Source organism: Eleginops maclovinus, chromosome 15 (assembly GCF_036324505.1).
Source record: "Eleginops maclovinus isolate JMC-PN-2008 ecotype Puerto Natales chromosome 15, JC_Emac_rtc_rv5, whole genome shotgun sequence".
Lineage (NCBI taxonomy): Eukaryota > Metazoa > Chordata > Actinopteri > Perciformes > Eleginopidae > Eleginops > Eleginops maclovinus.
The window spans coordinates 6,397,476-6,421,931 of NC_086363.1; the positions used below are offsets into that span (position 1 = coordinate 6,397,476).

A 24,456-nucleotide genomic window follows, 5' to 3' on the forward strand; every position below is an offset into this window, starting at 1 on the left:
ATTTTACTTGTGTTATTATATGACATAATACCATTTATTATCCTGAATCTGGTTCATACAGTAGTGTCTGGAAAGTGTGTTTAATTGACTTCTTTTGTTTCAAAGGTTGTCTTGACTTTCTTTTATTGGGTGGTTTATCTTATGTAGCACACTCAGACAGTCTGGAGGATAAAGCGACTATAATAAGGACACGCAAATGTCACATCACTAAAGTTTATGTTCCCGCCTGATATTCATTAGGAGCCCAAACACCCAGACGGCCAAACTGATTCATTAAATCATGACACAGTCACATCGTGTCTTCTAATAATTCAACAAAAGATAGCTGTGGAACTCATCTTGTGGCACACAGCAGTTATTTGCAGTTTTCTGTTCCTACAGAAGCAGATTAAATGTACAAAGACAAGGCATTGGCATCTTTTCCTTCTAAAACTAAAGTATGTCAAAACAGTTTTGTTTTCTTACTATGGGGTGACACGGAGCACAGTAACCAAAGACCATAAATATCAATAGCCATTACTTTTTACTGCTGGGATAATAGCCGGTAGGTTAAGTGGCAAGCTAGAGTAAATCTCTTTTTGTTCGAGGACCAAAGAAGGAGTTCAAATGCCCCCTGCTTTGTATTTGGATCACTCCAAAGCGGGAGGGGTTGCCTTATTAGTGTCATGTCATGAAGACACATAGGTTTGCTTAGAGGCTTTATCAATTGAATTTAACCAAAATTGAGCTTTGGAAAATAGATTATTCTAACTCTTTGACTGTTTTTTACAGTTAACAAATGCTGGGCAGAGATGAGCCAACTTTCTGTACCCAGGAAAATGGAAATTAAATTGATCATTTCACTAATAATAACTGTCCCTCGCTGTTGGGTTAATTGATACCCTATCACCAGAGAAGAAAGTGGATATTAAGACAGCTCCAAACCCTGGATTATATTCAACTACTAAAAGAACTAGACCTCTGCCAAGTTTCCATAAGTGAAAAAAATAAATTGTATTGGCCCCATGATTCAGGTCTGCTACAAAATCTAAGTGGGGTTTATCCTCGGGCCGTTTTACAGCCTTTCCTAAAGTGTTGTTAAAATTTGGCTAGAATTGAATTTATCCCGCAAACTGACAAACAAACTAAACTGAAAACAAAACCGTGACAAAGTATGACCATGAATTCAATTAGTAATAAAATGATTGATATTCACGGAAAAAAGATGCAATTAACATAACTGGAAAGCTCATTAGATTCTTGGTAGTGGTAGTCATCGAATCATGACCTGCATTTGCGTACCAAAAACATTTTAGAGGGACTTGCAAGGTCAACATTTACAACTTTGAACATCATTTCTATTTACTGTTTTAAAAATAAATAATAATATATATATATATAAATAAGGAACACAATCAAGTCATCATGTATCAAATTATACATTTTGTAAAGTCTCAAATTTTATTGCTAAGTAAAGTTGCTAATGTTTTTTTGCACAGTGCACACTACTTCCTTCATTGGCACCAACTATTGATATTTGGCGTAATTTGAGAGGTGCAGATCTGTCCATTATCGACATGTTTTCTTGGAATACTGAGCTTATTTCTTCTGACATATTGGTCTGTACTGTGGGAAAGCACAAGGTAACGAAGCTTCCACTTAATGAACACAATGTCTTTATTGCAGTCACTGTCATAAATGGTCAATGTAATGCTTGTAATGTATCTTGAACAATCAATTTGCATTACCCATTCGAGCTAATAGCCATAAACAATAAGGATTGTATCACTGTTTCCACCCACACACAACCAGCATACTGGCAGCTGTGATATGAGGATTATTCAACAGGAAGCAGGTTAGCAGCCTGTTGGTTTAGCCCAAGGTTGTCACAGGGTGCCTGGTTGTTTGTTTTTTGTGTATGGATATTAAACGTGAACTCATAAGCTCATACTCCCGTAGCAGCCCTCAGGGGTAAACACAACCCACCTATCATAGTTATTGTTATTATCATTAGGCCCCCCATGTGTGACAGTCCACTTCATCCAGGTTGGCTTGTTGAGAAATAAAGCAGATGCTGGAAGTAAATTGGAAAACAAATTCCCCTGGGAGACGGAATATATGCCAGGCGAGGGGCAGTCGCTTGGTGCTGTCTGACCAAATCTTTCCAGCGCTCTGAGCCAGTTAGAGTAGCATAAAGTTAATGCAACATCCGGGCTACCAGGGCATTCAACAGAAGGAGGAGGTTGGAGCCGTCAGCAGCCAGTGACTTGTGAGAAAATTACTTCAGGTTGTTATGATAAGGATGGCAATGAAAGCGCTCCGTTTTATTTGTGAACCGTAAACATACAGTATTAGCTCGTCACCTCTCACTCCAGTGTTTAGACGCTTTCCACGCCGCTGAACAGAGTGCCATGCTTGATGTGGAAATATTTGCTTTTTGGCACATGTCTGTATCGAGGCAGAAAAGGCTACTGAGGCTTCTCCACCATCTCTGGGCGCTGCATGGGGAGACAGCTCGGTGCTTTGGGCAAATAAGCAGCCGGCTGGTATAAACCCCCTCCCATCTGAGGGAAATGTATGTGAGAGCTTCTTTCATGACATTGTGAGTTCCTCAGGGAGAGTTTCTGTGCTGTGGTTGTGTGACTAGCTGTGTATGAGCTTTTTATAGCAGCAGAGTTGTGTTTTTTCCTCTTATACGACAAAGCTTCAACTGGTGTGTTGATTACATTCATAATTTGAGTCAGAAAACAACATCATTTGCCAGGTGATCAATTTTCAGTTATTGATTCTCAAAAACGTGGCTTTGGTACACCGAGCTGTTTGTGTGTGTCGTGCTGTGGGATTATATATAACACATACCTACAGTGGCTCTATGCTGATGCTTGAATGCTTTCAAGGGGGCAAAAAGAGTTTAATTGCAGTAAAACATAGGACACAGGGACACACAACACAGGCAATGTAGGCCTACACATAATGAGCTTTTCGGTTCAAATTTCTCATCAGCATTCAGACAACCCTCAAAGAAATGAATACGACAATTTGCCGCTCAGTGTGTGTTATAATGTGGTGTCTCTTAAGCATTATAGAGGAGAACATCTAGATGATTTTGTCGTAGCCGTTACCAACATTCCTGCATTATTTGCCAAACGTAATGCACATTCTTTCAGTCAGCTCATATGATATAGCCTGCATTGATTGTTTTATTTTTTTAGATTGCTTTCATAGCTTATCAAATGCAGCAGTCTGAATAAAAAAATGTTTCATATCTGAGAGAATAAATATCTGGGGAGACATCATTTGAGTGTCAATTTGATTAGGGACTTGTCAGGCAGTATTGCTGCCAGATTTCACTGAACAAAGCCCAATCAGAGCCCCAACTGTCATAACAGTAGTTCTTCTCCAAGTCTGCAGTCGGGTATAATGATATTTGGGTGAATTAACAAATACGAATCTGGCATAATGTAATTTGGAAGTGTTATTAGGGCTAGACCCCGCACGATTGCCGTGGACACTTACATAAAGGAGCTTATTCAAACATAATATCTCAAAATGAAATGAAAGCAAAAGGGTGATTGTCTGAAGAGAGTTTAATTACAGTAGAAGAGGGGCCAATCAAGAGAACAAAGCCTAATTTCATTGGCGAAAAATCTTAAAAAGAGTATCCCTAAATATCACTCAGCCAAATCAAATAAAAATGATGCAATTTTGATGGAAAAAATGTCCTCTTTGGAAACACTAACTGTAAAGAAAGTTTGTTTAAGGCTTGAACTTTCTCTGTTAAGTTTTCCTCTCTGCGATGGACAAGATTAGAGAGCCACAATAGCCATGGTCTTGTAAGCAGCATTGTTTCCAGGAATCACATCCCAGCTGAACTGTTTGCACACTGAGCAAGTCTCCAATACCTTTCCTTTTCAGGTCAAGAGAGAAGAACCACAGTGACAGTCGTACTTAAGAGCAGTATGGAAGAAGTATTTAGATATTTATTCAAGTCAAAGTAGCAATACCTGACCGTAGACATACAAGTGAAAGACCTCAGTGAACATTTTAACCAAGGTAAACGTATTCAAGTATTTGCATCAAACAATGTTCTCATGCAGAGTGGCCTGTATCATAGTAACTATTCATAATTTAATGTACATACAACTGCATCTTCCAAATTTGAATTGTGAAATTAATTTCAAAGGGACAATACACAACATTCAGAGCACATTATTGATCCAGAGTCAAGACCTGCACAGGAATTGCATAATGGAAATGGTTGAGCAGCTAGCAGTGCTTACAGCGGACAACATGCAGGCAAGTTACTAAAGTAGAAAACAACGTACAATGGGGGAAAGTGCTGAAGTAAAGTCAAAGTATCTCAAAATTGTACCTCAGTACAGTTTTACTTACTTTTCAGCACTGCTCAGAGACAGCCACATGACACTATAAAACTCAGTCAGTTTGCACAAATGTGCACACTGTCTTTGTTAATGATAAAAGAAGAAGATTAAGATGGAGCTTATGGGTTCACAAACTATACTTAAAGTATAATGCACACAAATAAACCATATACCCAAAAACACTGTCCAGCATGCAATATTATTCATCAAAGGATCTTTTCAGCCAAAGCTTTATCTTATTCTGTTCCGTGTACAGTCCTGTGAACATGAGCGCTGTACTTTATTTGGGGGTTATACCACGTACACCATTCTGCTTCAGTAAATATTCTCTTGAGAACCAAATGTGTGTTAATCCGCTGAAATAGTCCCCAAACAGAAGCATCATTTCCTAAGATTTAAGTTATGTTTTACACAGTCCTTAGCTTCTGTTATTTCTACTGGAGCAACACTATGTAAGGTAGAGAAGTACCATTTTAAACACTCTGAGGCAGTATATTTTTTCATACAGTTACAGTCTTGATGAAATTATAACACATATTTATAGTCTAGAGTGCTGAGTCATATCTCAGTTTATCTCAAATTTCCAACGGGAAGAATTAATGCATTAATCAAGCAGCTGTGTGCAGCACTCACTAAAAGCTTTGGGGTTGTAAAAAGCCACACAACATATTATTCCAGGACATGAGGTTATTGGCATCTTCCATTCAGAGGTAAAGAGAGTCCTCATTTCTGGTCAGACAAACCTCACCAGAGTCAGTTTGCCACAGTCTAGCAGAGACTTTACACGTCATTCAGTGTATGTTTACACTCTGGAACATAATCATAGGAAACTTTAAGTGAAAGGGCTTCAGATCTCACTACTGTGTACTATTTTATTTGGTTAAACTCCAGTTAGGCCCCGCTGGATTATGAAGTCTAATAAATACAAAGTCGTGTTTTGTTTAGAGAGTCAGGCCAGCACTCAACTTTCCATCGAGGCAGCAGAGCATAAAGCAGACGTACAATAGGTAAACATTGGCTGGTCATGTGAACGGAGCAGCAGCAGCAATGAGAGTCACTTCTGTCAACTTTCTCAGACTTACTGCCTCAGATCCAGAACAGCAACAAGCTCGCTCAGCCAATAATAGCTGTGCATGTTTCAACATTTCTCTCCGTACGCTCACTTTGTACCCACAGCTCAGTGAAAATAGGGCCTTTGAAGCTCGAAATCTAATCATTATTTATAAGTCGCTTTTAATTAAAGAGACTGAATGTTATTGGAAATAACATGCGAAATCCATTAAACCCTTTGAGACGCAGCAACTTGTTTGCTTTGTGTCTAATTATTTGTTAAGTCTTATACAGCCATTGGTGTTTTACTTTCCCTGGTGGCTTTGTCATATTTACCCTCTTTAATAAGTAAAAAGAGCTCCATTTAATTGCAGTCTTCATTTAAGTTTGGTGCTCATGCAGGTCCACTCAGAAACTGTAGAGAACTTTGAACAATCTAGTCAACAAAGTTACCATTGAAAGAAAATAAGAGCTTGACTTCACAGAATACGTTTCTATTTTAATTGAATTAACCAAAACCATGTCCTTTATAGTAATACTTTCTACACAATTATGTGACAACAGAATAGAGTTCGTTCTCTAGTTGAGACACAAAAAATTGTCATCTTGTGTAAAAACTGTAGATTCATCTTTCCAAACCTTTAACTACATACGAGGGGAACATAAGTTATAACTCTACGAAAGAAGAAGTACAAGAATTTCAGGGAATCGTCCAACATAGATACCTATACAAATGCCAAACGTTGAAACTGAATAGTACTTTGCTGAACAAAAGGTTTTATGTATACCATACACTTGTGTTTATGTTTATTTTTTCTGAAATGATCCAAAATCCAATGGTAACATCCCACGTGTCGAGGGATGCTAACTAGCGGTTGGCCTACTAAAACACGTCATCCCTACATCACAAACATTACAAAATTATTCCAAGTAAATACATTTTGTATTGTATTGTTGCTTCAAAGGCTCTGATATCATCTAAATAGAGCACATAACCGTTAACGAAGGGTTGTGAGTTGACGTTGTAGAGGGTAATAGTGAAAAGTGTCTGAAACAGCAGTAAGTGAATGCTGAATCAGCTTCCAGAGAGAAGCTGAGTCATTGACTCAACTCTTGCCACAATGGCCCCCTATTTGTGCGTGTGATGTTCTGTGACATTTACCGTCATTACATTACATTTCGTAATTTCTCAGTAATCCTTTTTCCAGGCCTGCCAGCATGTCAACTCACTCAAAGCTGTTTACAATTACTTCTGAAGAGGATCAATATCTGCCTCCCTGACCCCTTATCCTACAGCGGTCAGTGTTTCGTACTCCGCTGCACACATATAGTCGTCTCTGTTTTGAGATGGGTTATTTATTTTGTATCCTCAGTGACACAGACACAAAGAGGGCAAATCAAACAAAGAGTCAATCAGAAGTGAGTCAGCCTTTCAGCTCTTTAACTTTTCAGTGATGGAAGAGTCACTGACTCAAAGACCGTCCACTGTCCCGTATGCTTTCTTAATTAACGCTTTTTGCTATCATGCCCAAATATGTCATGATTGGTTTTTCCCATGACCTTTTGGAACATCAAACATGTTTAAGGTCTGTTAACAATCATATTTTCTTACCTTTTTCTTCCGTTGAAAATTCAATTCTTTACCACAGCACTAGGGTTTTTACATCTGAGTGTGTCTGCATGGTGAGTGAAGAGGGCCGCGGCTCAGTGAAGAGAAGGAAATTGGGTAACTTTAGGGCCTATTTATGCAAGCACCAGGATGAGTTACAGTTATCATTGCTCCCAAATCACTTAAAACACTGTAGCTTCACAATAAGGCAGGGATCAATTCCCCAAGTTTAATTTAACAGTAAACTGAATCTGCTCTGGTTAGTCATGCAACCCTTAATTCTCATAGGCTGCTTGAAGCATTTCAAACAATTTTTGAGCAATTGAATTTAAATACTTTAAAGTACTTTTTCAAATCAACGTAATAATCTCAGTAAGTAGCCAAGGTCAGGTCTTCATCATCGAGCAACAAGTCACACGACTTAATTGTTTTCTTCATGTCTTAAAACTGTTGAGTCATATACTGTATTGCGCCTCAAACGACAAATACATCCGGAGTGGCCGTTTCTTTACTTCCTCTACAGAAAAAAGGACAGTAAAAGAAATGATCTAATTCAGACATCACAGTTTCAGTGTAAGCCTGCTGCCTGCCACTCGTCCACCGGCAGACCGACCTGACTTCGATCTCCTATTTATTCAGAGCCCCGTAAAAACTAAGCTGTCTAAGCTGTCTGACGGTCTATAGGACATGATTTTCATATTTTTGGAGTAATTATACAGTTTTTGACGAACACAAACGTTGTTTTCTGGCATCACTTAAACATTTTACGGGGAAAATCAGCATTTTGGTGTGAGGGCTCCATAAACAAAACTATTGGATCATTTTAAATTCTGACTGATGGTGGTGCAAGATGAAAAGCTACTGAATTTGAAGCACAAATGTGAACCTCTCAATAGAGAAAAAAATCTAATGGATATTATGTTCAGGAAGATTGATGAAAGCCTTCGATGAAACTGTTTGGTTTCTTCTTGCAGTAACCAAACAGTAAAGCATCTCTATGGTCTCACTACTGATGCCAGAAGATGACTGAGTGCAACACAACTGTTTATTTATTTGTATTGTCACCTTGCCGACATTCCACAGCTCTCCTCTGAGAAACAGCTGAAGCATCTCCCTCCGTCTGGCTGCAGATGATAAGAGCCCGTGTGGAATAAGCTGGTAAGAGTTATATTCTCTGTGCACTCAACCACTTACTGCACTAACCTCTTAAGCAGACTGAATAATAATGATGATACTAATGTAAGTAATTACCATTAATATTTCAGCATCTGACCTCTAATTATGCAACCGCTGAAAATGGATGCATGCCTGGTGCCAAATCGGAGTCCACGTCCGAGATGGAAATAGAAAGAATTATCAGATATTTTATTCATTGTGAGTCTACATATAGAAACATTAGATGCACTGACCCAGACAGGATTCGCTGCTCTTTCTCCAGCCTGCTTTACATTCACACACTATGTGCTTCCACACTTGGTAGCATCCCAGTACATCAACTACTGATGCACTGCTGGTCACGGAGCAACTAAACCAGAGCTGGAAGGGCTTCAGCTCTCTGATCTAAGTCACTTCTTATGTGAGGGATGAGTGTTGCCTGCAAACCAACCAGGCTTCGACGCTGACTGGATTATAGAACCGTGTACAGATCATATGCCCTGAATGCATTTGTATTCACTTTCTTCTCTCCAGACACAGATGCAAATCTAACACTGAGCTCATGTCTACTGAATCTAGAAGAGGCAAACAGCCAAGTGATTTTAGAACAGAAAGTATTTTACAAGAGGTGATTCACAACAATAAACATCCAAAAGGAATGGTTTTCTAACTGAAACAATATGGGGACTTTAAAGGGTCCCTTTTAAAAAACTAAAAGTGTATTTATGAGCCTAATAGGAATGTGAGTGACTTCAGAAAGTAGATATGAGCCAGAGGGGGAGAAGTCAAAATGTTTTCTTTTGTAATATTACATTTCCACAACTTTAGAGAACTAGGTCAGCTACTTGTTAAAGGGCAGTACACCCACATATGAATAACCCAGGTTTTGTGACATGAAATCCTGAGATTTATGGCTGCAACCCAATAAAATAAGGTACATTTCTGGTTGAAAAAATCCTATAGTGAAAAAAACATCAACCTGTTTCCATAAACCATTCTGGAAAATCTACAAAACACATGTTTTAAGGGACTGAGAATGAGAAATCTAAGAGGCTGAAATATAAAACTCAGAACACCACTGAGGCAAATTTATTTTAAATTTCAAAAGAGCAAACCTTTAAATCTGCTGTTGAAACACCATAATGCACAGTAAAACACAGAAACTGGATTATTTGTTCTTGCCATATTTGGCAAACATGATACAGTTAAGCTATAGGAAATATTGTTATTCATGCAAATGCAAAAATGCATTGTTAGGTATGTTAAGACTGAGTACAACCATTATTGTAGACAATCTTTCCTCCTCAATACAAAAAAGTGCGCACTACCTGTTGCATTCACGTTGGAGGTTGGTGGGTGCGTGATCATGCAATGTGAACGCCCAAAGAAAAAGTGAACATCTCCATTCACTTCCATCGAAAAAGAGATGAGATTTTAGACACAAATTGGTCAAATCCTCGCCAAATCAAATCAAAACTATGTGACCGAAATGAAGCTGCCAGAAGTAAGAGAGAAAATACGTTTTGTGTGTCTCATTTGAATAATTCAGCTTGTGTAAACATACTGCAATATCATATTGTGTGTTACACAAAGACTTCTGAGTGTCAACATGTGTTTCAAGAAAACAAACAAGCCAGCTGCTGGAAAAGCAAACCACGACATGTTCCCGCCCCGATCAGATGTCATGCAGCACGAACAATAACACACAGAGGATAAGAGCCGTGTCATATTTGTAAGACAATGTTTTCATGTTGTGTGTTTGTCCTCTACGCAGCGTGTGTGACCTTGAACTGCAGCCTGGACACTGAGTGCTGCAGTCACATACGCTGACGTGGCAATGACAAGATGTACATCCCTGGGGGTGGGTGACTGTTTGTACCCATGAGAAGACCCCCCTCCTGAGGCCCAGCCTGTATCCACTCCTGCCATCTTGAGAGCGCTTTCTCACTCAAAGCTCATTTATTTTCCCCTCGTTGCGTTTCTCAAATCGCCTCAACCTTTTCCCCCCATACTCGCTGAGTAAACGGACACCCCTGTCCTCTGCCTCCCCTTTCCTCAGTGGAAAGTAATGACTGATTACTGATTGCGGCCTCTTCTTCACTTATGTTAAATTAATAGTAGAGCATACTGCGGCCATATCCTGTCATGTGTGTTAGCCGTTTTCAACTGGCGGTTGTGCAGTTTAGACATTGAAAATTGCTTATTTATTCATAGCTTCCTGGGAAAATATGTGTTATCATATAATTGACAGCAAATGTGTTATACATTTTGTGAATTTGAAAACTGTCCTTAGCCTCTTTCACCAGATTTTTCATCTGAATGTCCTCAGGCCTCATTCCTAAATTGAATTTTTGATTTAAACGAATATGACAGGAAGAATTAGGTATTGTCTTTTGCTGTCCTTTGGTCGGTGACATAAACAGCTTCTTTATTTTAATGAATCACAGCTTTGGCTCAGATTTAAACAAATTGTGTGTTTGAGCCGTGTATTGTGGCTCAGCATTTGGACTTTAATGTCAGTTTAGCTGCATGTATAGTGTGTTCAGATAGTATCTTCTTAATGCTACTATTGTGTGCCAGGAGGCCAGTGGAACAGCTAGGGTCTGGTGTTGTCATTAATACTTAATGGCAGGCTGAAACGCCAATCACTGTGTTTGTAGCAGCTGCGGGGCTCACATTTACAGAATGCGGTTACAGACACCCAGGGTTGGGTTAGTGTACAATTAGTCGGCTGCATCTGATAGGGTTACAAGTCACAGGTCACATCTGACAACTGCCCGAGTCACTAAATACAGGCGGAAGCTCAGAGAGGAGATGGCGATAAGGAAGGACTCTTAAGAGATGAAAAGAAAACGTCAAAGCAACTTTGTTACTTTTACAAGAGTTGAATAGACGATCTCCCACTTACAAATGAAAGGTTGACATTTCTCAATTGAATGCACACTCAAGGGTTTTGCAACTACAGTCTTGCTTGTTCTGGTGTGACCATTAGCTCATGGTAGCTGCTACTACAAAATGTCGAGATAAGCGAAAGAAATGAAGGCAAATTCAGTGTCACAGTGCGACGTGTGAAGGTAAAACTACTTAGGTTGGTTTGGTTGCTTTGAAGTGGGGTCCCCCATTCAGGAAACCTACTATATAAATTTAGTTGTTTTTTTTTAAAGAAGACAAAATATATTTATGTTATGAGAGGCACATTGATAAAGTCATCCAAATAGGAAATATGTAATAAAGCACCTCTGAGATATGACAAAAATGTGCTTTATAATTGTATTTGTTGTACGCTCATATCAAGGTTAAAGTCTTAAAGGACCAGTGTGTAAGCTTTAATGGCATCTAGTGGTCGGACTTCAAATTGCAACCAACTGAACTGGCCATCAAGTAATGAAAAAAACATTTAACACTTCTCTAAAGCCAGAGTTTGGTTTGTCCGTTTTTGGCTACAATAAGAGTAAAGGACCCGATCCATATGCATGGTCTTTCTTTGGAGAGAGAGATGGCGCACCACTAGCGGAATCGCTGCCGTTCTACATTTCTAGCCAAGGGCTGTTCTCACAGTTCAGAATTATTCAACTTTAACCTGGTTTGCTTCTGACCTTTTGACGAGCAACCAATTAGATGTTAGCTGTGCTAAGCAGCAAAAGCCAGCAGGGAAAGTAAGCATAGGCAAACAAAGTTTAACTCGCTGTTTTCATTGCAAGTCTGCGCCAACTTCGCGATGAGCAAAAGCAAATCGCTTACGCAGGTGATCTTACACCGCTTAAAATCACAGTTATGAGTATTATTCAATTTGTCCCAATGAATCCTAAATCCTACACTGTGACTTTAAATTCTGAGACAAAGGTAAACAAGCCATCGTTTTCATTTGTCCTTATGTTATTTTCCTATGTTTCAAAATGTCTGACTGAGTTTAGCTTGCAATTGTGTTATGCAAAGAGCTGAGGGAAGTTTAAATTAAAGAACAAACATGTTCATTTGAAGGCTGTTATGTGATAGAGTGGACAAAGAGCTGGAAGGCTTGTGTTGTTGCAGGGCCTTTTGGAGCAGGAATAATGAGTAAGAGCACAACAGAAGAGGCAAATGAATGTCTCATAACCATAGTCTCCTGGAGCATCTTCTCTAAAAACAACCTTCAGTTATAAGCAGCAGCATTTTTACATATGCTATGATTCTCCCTAATTGTACTTCACATTGCTGCTGCTGATTTGACTTTGAAGCGGCCCTCTTTAAAATGCTGCAATCCAATAAAATGCTCAGTTATAAGGCTCTGATGAGAACCTGTTCGCCTGGGTTCAGCCTAAAATAAGGCCTCCTCACTGCTCGGTCTGTGTGAAGCAATTCACACAATGTTAACACTGCAGTAATAGGGCTTCAAGCTGCCAGAAACACCTTATGCTGAAAAAACGTGTCAGTGATGTTCAATATTCAGGTTATATAAGATGATCTCATTTAGGGTATGTTTAACCTTCTCTGCTTTCACAATAATCATCATAATACTCCTGTAAAGGAAGTTTAAGATGTTATTAGTCTTTTATGTAAACATTTTTTTATAATTATATACATTTGATTGCACTTCAATTCATCTCTGACATCATTGCCATATTGTGTTGCCTACTGTGTCAGCATGTGTTATACGTCTTAATCTGAGAGTCTTGAATACTTTAATTTCATTTACTTTCGTTTGTAATACATTTACCTGACAGCTACAGGTGCTACTTTATCTGCAGAATCAGATTTGTACTTAAAAACAAAGCCCTATGTTTGTTTTTAAGTGTGTGATAAAAAAACACAAATGGACAACAGACACATGAAGAAGAAATAAAACGAATCATAATAATCATAATAATAACAACAATAATAATAATAATTAAAAAACAACCACTACTAACATTATATACTTTCATTTTTGAAACATGTAACTTAATGTCTACATGCAGGACTTTTACTTGTAATGAATAGTTTAATATTTACATAATTTTAGGTTAGTGGACATCTATTAATCAGAGAAGTTTGAATCTATAAATAGCAGTATGCCATTTTTCACCTGTCGTACAAAGCTGAGTTCATGCCTCAATCTGTGATATTACTTAAACTATAACAGACTAATGTTACTATAAATATTGGTATGCAATGTTTTTGAAATGTGCTGTAATATTCCTTATGATTTACGGTCTTGCTGTGATGTTAGTGTCTTTCAAAACACAATGCTTGTCTAACACTAAGTTATGTATTAGAGTCTAAGTCAAAGATCTTGCCTCATTAAACAGAAACCGACATTCAACCCAATACATCAACTTTTTTTTGCTAAGCCCCAAAAAAGTTCCCAGACAGAATGCTCTCTTACCTATGGTGGTGATCACAGTGATGGCGAAATAAAAGGAGCCGGCGAATTTCCACTGTACCCCGGCTTTGTGCGGCTTCAGCTCCAGCACTACTTTCTCCAGCTCGTCAAAGTCCACCACGGACAGATTGAAGGTCTTCAGCAGATCCGCTTTCCTCAGGACCAGCTCGATCTTTTGGGTCGTTTCCTTCCGGGACTCTAGCGCGTCGAAGATCGCGGCTCCGACTATCAGGTAGGTGAAGGTGCAGATGATGAGGGCGAGGGTCCTCACGTTTTGCCTCTTCATGGTGCTGTGGTGCGTGTCAGGGGGACGGGTGGAGTGTGATCGCGGGTCTGGAGGACGGGGAGCTCGGCTGGCTCATGGCTGTGCTGCTCTGAGGAGCGAAGAGACTCTCTGACCACTTTATGAGCCGAGGAGCTGTTCGTTCAGCACCACGCCTCCCTCCCACTACAGGAATCCTCCCCCTACACCCATCTCCACCTCTCTCCCTATGTGGAAATATTGTGTGAATCCCAGTTTAACCTTTATTGCAAAAGACACAGTGTGGACCGGTGGTACTCTAGTGCTGTACTGAAGTACTTTTACTTTGTTTGAATATGTCAACTTAAGTCATCTCAACTTTTTATTTATATATCACCAATCATGCAAACAACATCACACTGACTGTTAGACTTAAATGGGCCCTATTATGCTTACCTTACCCTAATGTCTGACTATATCATAAATATTATCTGGAACATGTTGTTGTTTATTTGTCTCTTTATACACTGTTTCCAATACAGTTGGAATAAAATATTTTGAACCTCTTCTCATGAAATGATTGTGACAATGTGATTTATTCTTAATAGATAAAGTGTACTTTATTGATCATCATCATATCACAGTGAAAATGAAATAGGAATAAAAAGACAAATGTGTATTCCAACTTCATGGGCAACAGTGTATTTTAAAAAAATTATATAACAACTAAACCATAACTCCATAATACTTGGCCAAAAAGCATCACACAAAGGTCACTTTTTCAGAAGCTATAACACAAACTTCTTTACTTTTATTGGAGTCTTGGAAACTCCTATGAGACTATGTGCGACTGCTGCGGCTTTGTGGGTTTTTTTTGGTTTTTTTACCACTGAGCTACTTGAGCAGAGCAGCTGGGGGTAGAAAGCCCAATATTTATTCACATTCACTGCTGTGAGAAGGTTTCTATTTTTTAAAGGGAACTCTTTGAGGGATGCTCCACCGAATCCAGCTGTTACTTTGGCTCCATGGAACTCTTAAATGTCCTTTTTTTGACCTTATCAGTCCCCTGTGCATCCAGGCAATACCAGAGACTATTTTCAAACTTGAGAAGAAAAAACAGCTTACATAAAAGTTTCAAACCTTGTTAAAATAATGCATGTTCAACATTTGTGTGGAACAGTTAATGACGATGATTTGACTTGGAGAGACAAAATAGCAAGTTAAAGTCTAACTGGGGCCAAATTGGATGGCCTTCAGTGTCATCGGTTTCCAGCCGGTGGTTCCCTGTTGCGATGCATGTCAGTGGGAGACACTTTTTGGCAGGGATGCTCTGAGGAGGTCAAGACAACCCGATCAGATTTCATTGCTTTTCATTCCTCAAGCATTGCTGATTTTTCCTGCCAAACAAATACTTTCTTATCAAAAAAGTGATCATAAAGATTCATTTCAAAAACTGCATCACCAGAGAGGTTTTTCTGCTTTTAAGTGACAACAAATGATATATCCCTCTAGAATTACACACATCCTTACTACCTTAAAACATAATCATAACAGTATAGTTCAGCCAAACTGTGACGGACGACGACATCTTTGCTGCACCTGCTCCTTCTTTGAGCGATATCCTGGCCGATCGTTCGCCACTGTAAGCCAGGCCAAAAATAGCTCTTGCTTCAATAACCAGGTCAGTCAAGTCATCTGTGACTGAGCCTGTATAAATCCTCCTTTCACTAACTGGAGTGGTGCAAGCCAAAGCCTGATCAATATGTCAAAATTAATCCATAACGCTTAAAAATGTGGCCTTTCATGAGATGCTCTTTGGAAGGTATAGACCAAGGACATCATTTATACTGTATATAACCTCTCATGTCTACAAAGGTCATTTCAGTATGTGCATTATGTATTTAAAAAATCATATGTTTATAAAATACAGAACACTATGTCCCTAGTATTGTCAATACAAATCTACAATAAGAAATAAGTTGTTTCATTATAATTAAATAACATGCTGACAATGATTGCTCTAAATTGCTAAACCAGATCAGTCACTAATAGAATATTAAGCAGAAACAAAAATAAATACAACTTTAGTGCCAGAGAAAATATTTCAGCTGAACAGAGTAAGTGCCTTTTAGTCAAATAAATACTACATTTCCAATCCAAGGTTCATCATAATTAATAAAAACTTGTATCCCAGTTCATCATTTCGGCTCATTCCGTGTATTTCTTTATCCGTTTTTTAGATAATAGTGAAGCTCTAAGGCACAGAGGAATAAAACACAGCAAGCTTTAGTTGTACTGAAAATGTCAAAATGTCAACAGGACCGTTTATATCGATACAGTCACGATCTGTGGTGATGCTAAACTGCATTATGAGAAACAAGGAAGCTGGCAATGCCAAGGTGGTCAAAGACAAAGGAGAAACCACTTAACCTGAAAAATGTTTTTAATTTGGTGCTGTGTTTTGTGTGTTCCTCAGGTTGGTCCTGGGTCTTAAATCAAAGTGTTGGTCTCAGCTGTAGATTCATGCAGTCCTGCAGGGCTTCAGCTGCAAGCCCTTCACTTCTCTGTGAATCCTACACTGAGTAATCACCAATACATCCTTGTGAGCGCGGGCACTTCCTGCAGGCGCGGACACATCAGACCAAATTCTACTGTGGTGGTCTGAGCCGGGGATGGAGCCTGGACCCTCATTACTGTGGTGTGCAGAGGCTGCAAAGGCCACACTGAAGTCACAGCTTTGATGTTATTTGAAGCCCGTAGGTGTTTGGATTTGAAAATATCCAAAAAGCAAACCACTGCATTCCAAATGGTGAGAATGCAATGAGGGGAAATTGTAAATAAGAAGGTGGGATATTGATTTTATTGCTGTTTTTTATCCATGCTCTGGTGCTTTAAATGGTTGTCTGAAAAGTAAACATCAATTTTTAACACCTCAACTGAGAGGATGTCTCCAGAGTGCGCACTGTGATCAGGTGCTACTGCACAACAGTGTTTGCTAATTGTAAAAGTAGATTGCTTTGCAATATTTATTTGATTTACTACACACTTTTATTTGCAACTAAACAAGTCAATAGAACAGGAAAACCCAGCAGACATAATAAGTGTTGCAGTGTTGTGCATCTTCAAACTGTTGTTTTAGCTGTGATTAATCGCCTCTCACATGAGCAGGCATTCGGTTTGATGACATACTCCACTGAAATGTGTCCTCTGTGATATGCAAGGTAATAAAACACTGAGCGGAAAAAGTTTTGGAGGAGATGGATACAGGCAGGTAAGTGTAACAAAGCTGTAGTAAACAGTGAGAATACCCAGATGTGTCATCCACGAATACTATGAACAAAACTAGTTTTCTCCTGCAGAGGATCATCATCCTGATTTTCCCGCTAACTCATTCCCAGTTCGCTATCGTAGTAGGCTACTCAAACTGAAAACCTCAAAGGTATGCCTCCTGTGGAAATAATGAACATTGATTTTGAAACCATTGAGGCAAAAATAAATCTACAACCAACACGTTTTCACACACATATGCACTTAAAGTGTACACACACACACACAATCTCACACACACACACACACACACACACACACACACACACACACACACACACACACACACACACACACACACACACACACACACACACACACACACAGTTTCATGTTATGTCTTGTACTCGTTGGCTGTGCTTAGGGTCTGTGAGGCTGACTAACTATTAGTGGAGCGCATATTACATAATGCCATGATATGAGAACATCATTAAGGCAATGCCAGTGAGACAGGAACCATCCCTAAGCCCCCCCGGTCTGCATCCCTGCCTCTACCCTACCAGCAAAGCATCCTGGGAGGGGAGCCCTTGAGCTGCCTACATCTCATTACACGAGGGTGAACGTGGCCTGCAGATTCCCGCTGACATTCAATTAAAGACTTTAATTTTCCCATCATTTGCTCCACGTCCGTGACTCTGACATGGCTCCAGCTGTCATTTGATAATAACTCCAAACAGCTCTACAATTAGAGGCAAATCTATTTTTTAGTTTCTGCACCCCAGTGAGAGTGACTCACCTGCGCTGCAGTTCTGGATGAGCGGATGGCAGCACAGTGACATACAGTAATGTACATAATACTGGGAAAGTAGGAGGGCAGACAGAGAGGTATCATGACTGGGGATAAGCTTCTGTTTCATGTGTCTTCACCTCTAACATCATGTTGTGCCTCATGACCTACTCCTAGTCAAACCCAAAATCATGATGCATGAAATTGGCTGAACTCAGAATTGATTGACTTATCTGTGGTTGCAAATATATATAATGTCCATAAAGGGAAATACGGATGCCTAACATTGTCATATCACATTTTCAGATTCAACATAAGAACACTTTATTTATGTACAAATCATGATCAGTCATTAGGCAGGCAATAAAGAGGTGTCTAATATCAATGCAGTTATAATTAGGATGTGTTCATGGATAGAATTTGGTACGCCAATTTCAACCAGACATTTTAAATGATTGATTATCAAAAGTGTTGCTATTAAATCTTATCATCCACGACTCATGTCATTTCACATGCAGTTAGAGGAATACGTCCACCTTTGACCTCAGTCCGTCTCAGTGTCCGTCCTTCCTAACAAGTCATCCCTGCTGCCCACATTAACAGCATCAACTCTAATGAACACTGTCACATGGCCGTTGTGATATTACATAACACTTGTCTCTTTATATGAATATTTCAGCAATGATTACCCGCCCAGTCACCAGCTTTACTCCTCATAGATCTGCAATAAACATTGACAGCATGACCCTTATTAAGCCCAAAGAGACAAAGGTCAGGTATTGGCTCAGGAGTTATTGATTCAGCTTGAAACGGATCAATGGCACATAATACCAGGGATACATTTATAGATCAAGAGCAAATAAGGACAACTCCAGGAGGCAGAAAAATAAAAGCATGTGGGTGGTAGGAAACGTCTAAAAGTGGAACACTATCATTACGCAATTAGATATAATTGATGCCAATGCAAATTAAGAAGGGGTAACTTCCTTCTACCTTATATATCATTTAAAGGGAAAAACAATATATGGTACATATATACACAATACATATTTGGTCTGGTGGTCCTTCTGTTATATTGATGAATGTTAATGAGGGAGTACATTTGGGGTTCTTGTTGCAGTGACACGTCGGTTGCTTAGAATACCAGCTGTGTGTCTGTGTGTCTGTCTGTGTATCTCCCTGTGTGTGTCTCTGTCTGTCTGTATGTCTATCTGTTAGTTAAGTGTGGGGAAACATCAAATGCTGCTTTAAGCAAGTAATCATCTCCTTCCTGCTGTTTCTCATTCCTTTTTCATTTGGTCAATTACTCAGTTAGAATTAGTTAAATGTCAAATATAACAAGAAAATCTATTTTTATTTTACTCTTTAAAATGTGTTGTTTATTTAAAGCAAAATCCATCTTATTTATTTTTGTAAATTCAATCTAAATAATCAAATTACTTAAACACGTGTATATCCAGTCAATAACTGACTTTACTTGGCACTTTTATCTTAATAAAATTGTGCTGCATTTGGAAAAAACACGGTACAGTCAGATGTTTCTTTGCAGCGTTTCAAAAATCTTTCTTAAAAGTTGATGATCATTCATTCTCTTTTTTCTTCGCTTGCACAATAATCTACAGGAAAAAAACGGTCTCTTCTGTCACAGTTTCACAAAGTTTCTTAATGTTTTCCAATGAATAGGAAATTGAGTAAGAGGAAGTGGATGTTGAGCATTAACCAAAAGCGTTGCATTGAGGCTTAAGGGTGGTGTCGCATTTGTAGCACAGAGAAAAAGAAGACAGGACAAGGAAGTGTTGTCTGTTAGGTAAAAAAGAACTCTTTACATAAACAATAAATACACTGTAAATCCCAAATGTCGCTAGAGGGTGTTGAGTATGTGTTTCTTTTCAGTGGTCTTGATGTTCTGTTTAATGTTTGCTTTCCTTCTATCTCAATACCTTGTTAATGTTGCAAATGGAGCTGCTGTGACACAAGAGAAATATCAGAATTGATCTGACATGAAAGCATTATTGCATGGTATTATCGTACCCCATAGTAGCTCTGTAATATATCTGTTCAAACCTGGCAGTTAAATTTTGTGTTAAAAGGTAGGATTGGTTTTATTGCTCAGTCTGTCCAACTCGTTCTTTAAAGTCCGACATGCACCGGTCATGAGGGACTGTATGAGTGAGCCGCACTTGATTGCTGTCTGCAATTGATTGCACTGCTGTCCTGATTTCCCCTCACGGCAAACAAGTTCAACACATTGCTTTTTTGAAAATCATCACCCAATGTTTAGAGGTCACACCACTTTATTGCAGAAATAAGGCTGTAGCCACTCACGTCAGGCTTGTCCCTTGTTCCTGTCATTTGAATCCTCATGTGACCCGAAGGCCACTGCTGCTTTCACAGAAGCTGATGGCATGGAAGAAGTTGCCCTTACCCCAGATTCAGGTTCATAAGAAAGAAAACTGAAGGAGCAGTACAAAGAAACATTACACTGAGTCTGAATGCAAGATGTTAAAAAAACAAAGGTTACATGTTACCCCTGATCAGGGTTGACAGACCGCATGATTGAATTTAATCCTGAAAATGTTTGCAGCTGCAGCAGTGACCAGAACTCCTCCGCAGATACATTCATGTGTGGAGAGATGTGTCACTGTGCACTGTGGGGAAGTGCTGGCCTGCTGTTCTCGCTGCACCGGGGTACTTTTCCCAAAATAGATAAATAAATAAATAAGAAACTTATTTTCCCCAATGGACAAGAGTTTCATTTTAATTTGCTATTAAAACAGTGTATATGTAATATACTTTAGAAAGAAATACACACTGTCTGCAACACCAAACAGATAATAGTAATTATATTTTGAATATTAATAGCAGTAAAAATTATTCATTTAATTTGTATAGCATTGCTTTTAGAGTAAATGCAGCATTCGAAATGAATATGCTTTAGTTAAGAACAAGGTACAATAGACATAAAATGATGTCTATTGAATGGAATAACACTTCAGTAGAATAGAATAACCAGATTATGGGGAAAAAATGCATCAATAATAATAATAATAATAATAATAAAAATACAAAATGATAATCATCACCATAAAAGTATTAATTACAATGATCATGGTGATAATAATAATAATAATAATAATAATAATAATAATAATAATAATAATAATAATAATAATAATAATGATAATAATGATAATAATGATAATAATAATAATGATAATAATAATAATAATAATAATAATAATAATAATAATAATAATAATAATAATAATAATAATAATAATAATAATAATAATACAACTTTTTGAATATTGATAACATCATTTTTGTTTCCAACTAAACAGAGTAGCAAGTAGGCAGAGTTTTAGAGGACTTCTGGTGAATTCTCACAGTTATAAAAAGACCATCTTTGGCAACGTTCACAGCTTTCCTTTCTTTTTTTACTGTCAAATACCACCTCAGCATATTCACGGCATCGTTAGCAGGAAAAAAGTTTTATTGTGAAGCTGTAAGCTGCACCAGATTTCACTCCCCCATCATGTTCTTGAACAGACTGATGTAGGCGTGAAAAAGCTTTTTTTGGGACTCTGTTTCCCCTTATACAGAACAGAACTGTGTAAAATATATTCATAAAACATACAGTTCAGAGAAATTATGATCTTTATGTATACAGATCTCATACAACAACTTTGCACGAGTACTGTCACATTATATAGATACTGTATAATATATATATATATCAAAAGCTCAATAAGCGTCAAAAACTGTGAGACAAAATCAAATGTATATATATATATACACAAAGTCAGTAGGTGGGCAGAGCTACTTTATGTTCCAGTTGTGGGTGAGTGCATATCAAACTTTTTGAAAGGTGCTCATTATTTCTGGACAACAACGTCAGCTGGCAGAGCACATACATTCAGCTAGATCCTGGTTGAGAGGTGACAGATATGTCTGAGAAAGACTGACGCTTTCAATGTTATGTGCTGAGGAGTGTGTCTTGATGAATGAATAATGCATGGACATTTTGCAAGTGCCTTCAGTAAATCTCATGGGAAAGATGTCCCTATAACTGTCAGCTGGTGAATTCTTACTGCCATTACTCAATGTGTTATTCATAAAGCGTGGCTTAGTCTGCGCTCAAACTGCTGTACTTTGATTCATGTGTTGAAGAGGAAAATTGTTCCAACACTGATGCCTACTGTAACTGATTTTACATTACCAGAGTCAGACAGAAAACAGTACAACTGCCTTCAGAAAAAGGCTGCATCACTTGTTGCTGTCACTTGTTGCCAATATAAGAAATGTTCATCAGTGTTATTCATTTCTTCTTACTAAATTTATGATATATTTATTATATTTCTTTCTTCTTCTAATCCCTTTATTTGATCCTTTTTTTATCCTTCGGTACAGGGGAGCTCAGTTATATAATTGTGTGGCCTCTTGACCTTTCTGTGACACATTGCTTATTTCTTCTTGATTTATTATATTATATCATAGTGTGCAGATACATAAACAAAATGATTCTGCTGAAACCTGTGAACCTTTGTGTTTTTAAATGTTCCAACATACAATCAATAAAGATTCACCAAAAAAGGAATAATGTTTAGCTTAAAATAGTTCATAGTTCATAGCTTAAACTAGATACAAATGTACTTTATGCAAGGACAAGATACACATTTTACAAAGCTTAACATATTGTTTGATGCAGAAATGCAACCTTTAAAATTGCATTATTATAGGATATGCATGGCAGCATGATGTACTAGCTTACATGAAGTGTTCGTACAAGCAGAATATGATGTATGTGTGTGACGAGGTTCTTTAAGGGGAAAGTGTGTAAGAGCATCCAGAGTTCAAGGCAAATACTTCTGCTTTAAAGTTTGTTACATTTGTATTTCTCTATAATAAAACCTGAAAATATCAAATACTTTTTCCATGTCAGGATTTTGACAAAATCTTAATGTTAACTTTATTAGGTCTGAAAAATGTTTGATTTTGAAGCTCAACATGCTTTTGGTGCATTTGGCAATGGATTAGTGACGCACTCATGAAAAGTGTTTCCCAAGAAGACTGTAAGAAGTCAGGAGTACCATGTTCTGAGAACAGTAAGTGCTACATGTGTAAGGTCGCCAATAAAGGTCATATTGTGAAGTCCAGCTTAGTTGGGGACAGCTGTAGGGAGGCACTCTGCTGAGAGATATGCAGTTCACTGAGCAGGACACACACACACAAATACACTCACATACACAAGCACTGTGTCCCGCAGTCACTGCATCCCCAACCAGACACGAAAACACACACACACACACACACACACACACACACACACACACACACACACACACACACACACACACACACACACACACACACATGCGCTAACATCTTTGTAGCTTAAAATGAAAACACGCAACCAGGTTTATTTTCATATCCAGGCACGCACACAAACACATGCAGTATCGTATACAAACACACACACCCTGGGCTGTTTATGAGTGCAGAGCAGAGGTCAGAGGTCAGGAGCTCCAGCCACATGTGATCTCCATTATCACACTACATGACACAACTGGGTCCAAAGGGGACCTGGACCTCACAGAGCTGAAATATGCCTGTGTTGAAGCTGTCAGGGATCAGGAGAAGTGTTAAGTTATATAATTATCCTTACTACAGGGGAGGAATTCTAGTGTTACTTTAAAGGTGTTGCAGCATCACCATCTTGTGGATGCTTTTATACTCTATTATTTGATACTTTATACCAAACTAACTGATCTTAGATGATGTGTGAATATACCGGTAGAATATATTTTACATATTGTACAAATATCTGTCATTAAGAAAGCAATGGATACATTTGTTTTAATATCAAAATGCCAAATATTATTTAAAAATGTAATATTTTTTTTAACTTATGTGCCTGCAAACCAGTGGGGGAAAGTGTTCAGATACAATACTTTAATGCTCTATTACCAGTGAAGGTCCATTACGCAAAAATACATTTGACTTCTAGTCCTATTTAAATGATGGTTGGTTATTTAGGAGAAAACGTATTAACCTTTTGGCACAGAGTTTGATAAGACGATAGATACCATTCTAGTTGAGCTATGCTAACTGGCTTCAACTTTAGCCTTAGCATTTGTTACATTTAACTGTCAATGGGAAACCAGTCAAAAACGCTTTTTACTGTAAACATTGAAGACATGTTGAAGATTTATGTGGTTAATTCTGTAAATTCATACAGTCAAGATGTAAACATCAGAGTTATCTTAGATTGTGGTATTTTCTTGACAAACTCTGAATGTCATGGCAGTGTAATACACGTCTCTACCACTAGAGGATGGCAGCAGCGCTCATTCATTTCACAGTACGTTTTTAAAGGAGTTCCTCAACAGCTGTTTGAGTGTTTGTTCAAGCCAACGCTAAGAAGACGTAACTAACACATTTAAGCAGCGTTTAAACCTATGTATCTTTAATGAGTTTATATATGTTTTTTTCATTTATTAAAGCTCTTTTCTACAAGCAGCCAGTCATCAGCTTTCCCAGTGAACAGAACTCGCTGGAAAATGACACTTGAGCCAAAGCGGCGGTCTGCTGTGCTCGGCCCTGCTTTCTTTGATCACACCCACAGCCTCCAACTCGCTCTTAGAT

The 24,456-nt window shown here is 38.4% G+C and overlaps 1 protein-coding gene across 1 annotated transcript in view; it reads right to left on the minus strand.

The window, feature by feature from the left end:
* The window catches only part of kcnk3a (potassium channel, subfamily K, member 3a), a 29,009-nt gene extending 15,124 nt beyond the window's left edge, over positions 1 to 13,885 (minus strand). The window contains exon 1 of the mRNA XM_063902813.1: positions 13,520 to 13,885. Within this exon, the coding sequence (XP_063758883.1) occupies positions 13,520 to 13,802 (283 nt within the window). The 5' untranslated portion in view covers positions 13,803 to 13,885. The remainder of the gene's footprint in view (positions 1 to 13,519) is intronic.
* Between the last annotated feature and the right edge of the window lie 10,571 nt (positions 13,886 to 24,456).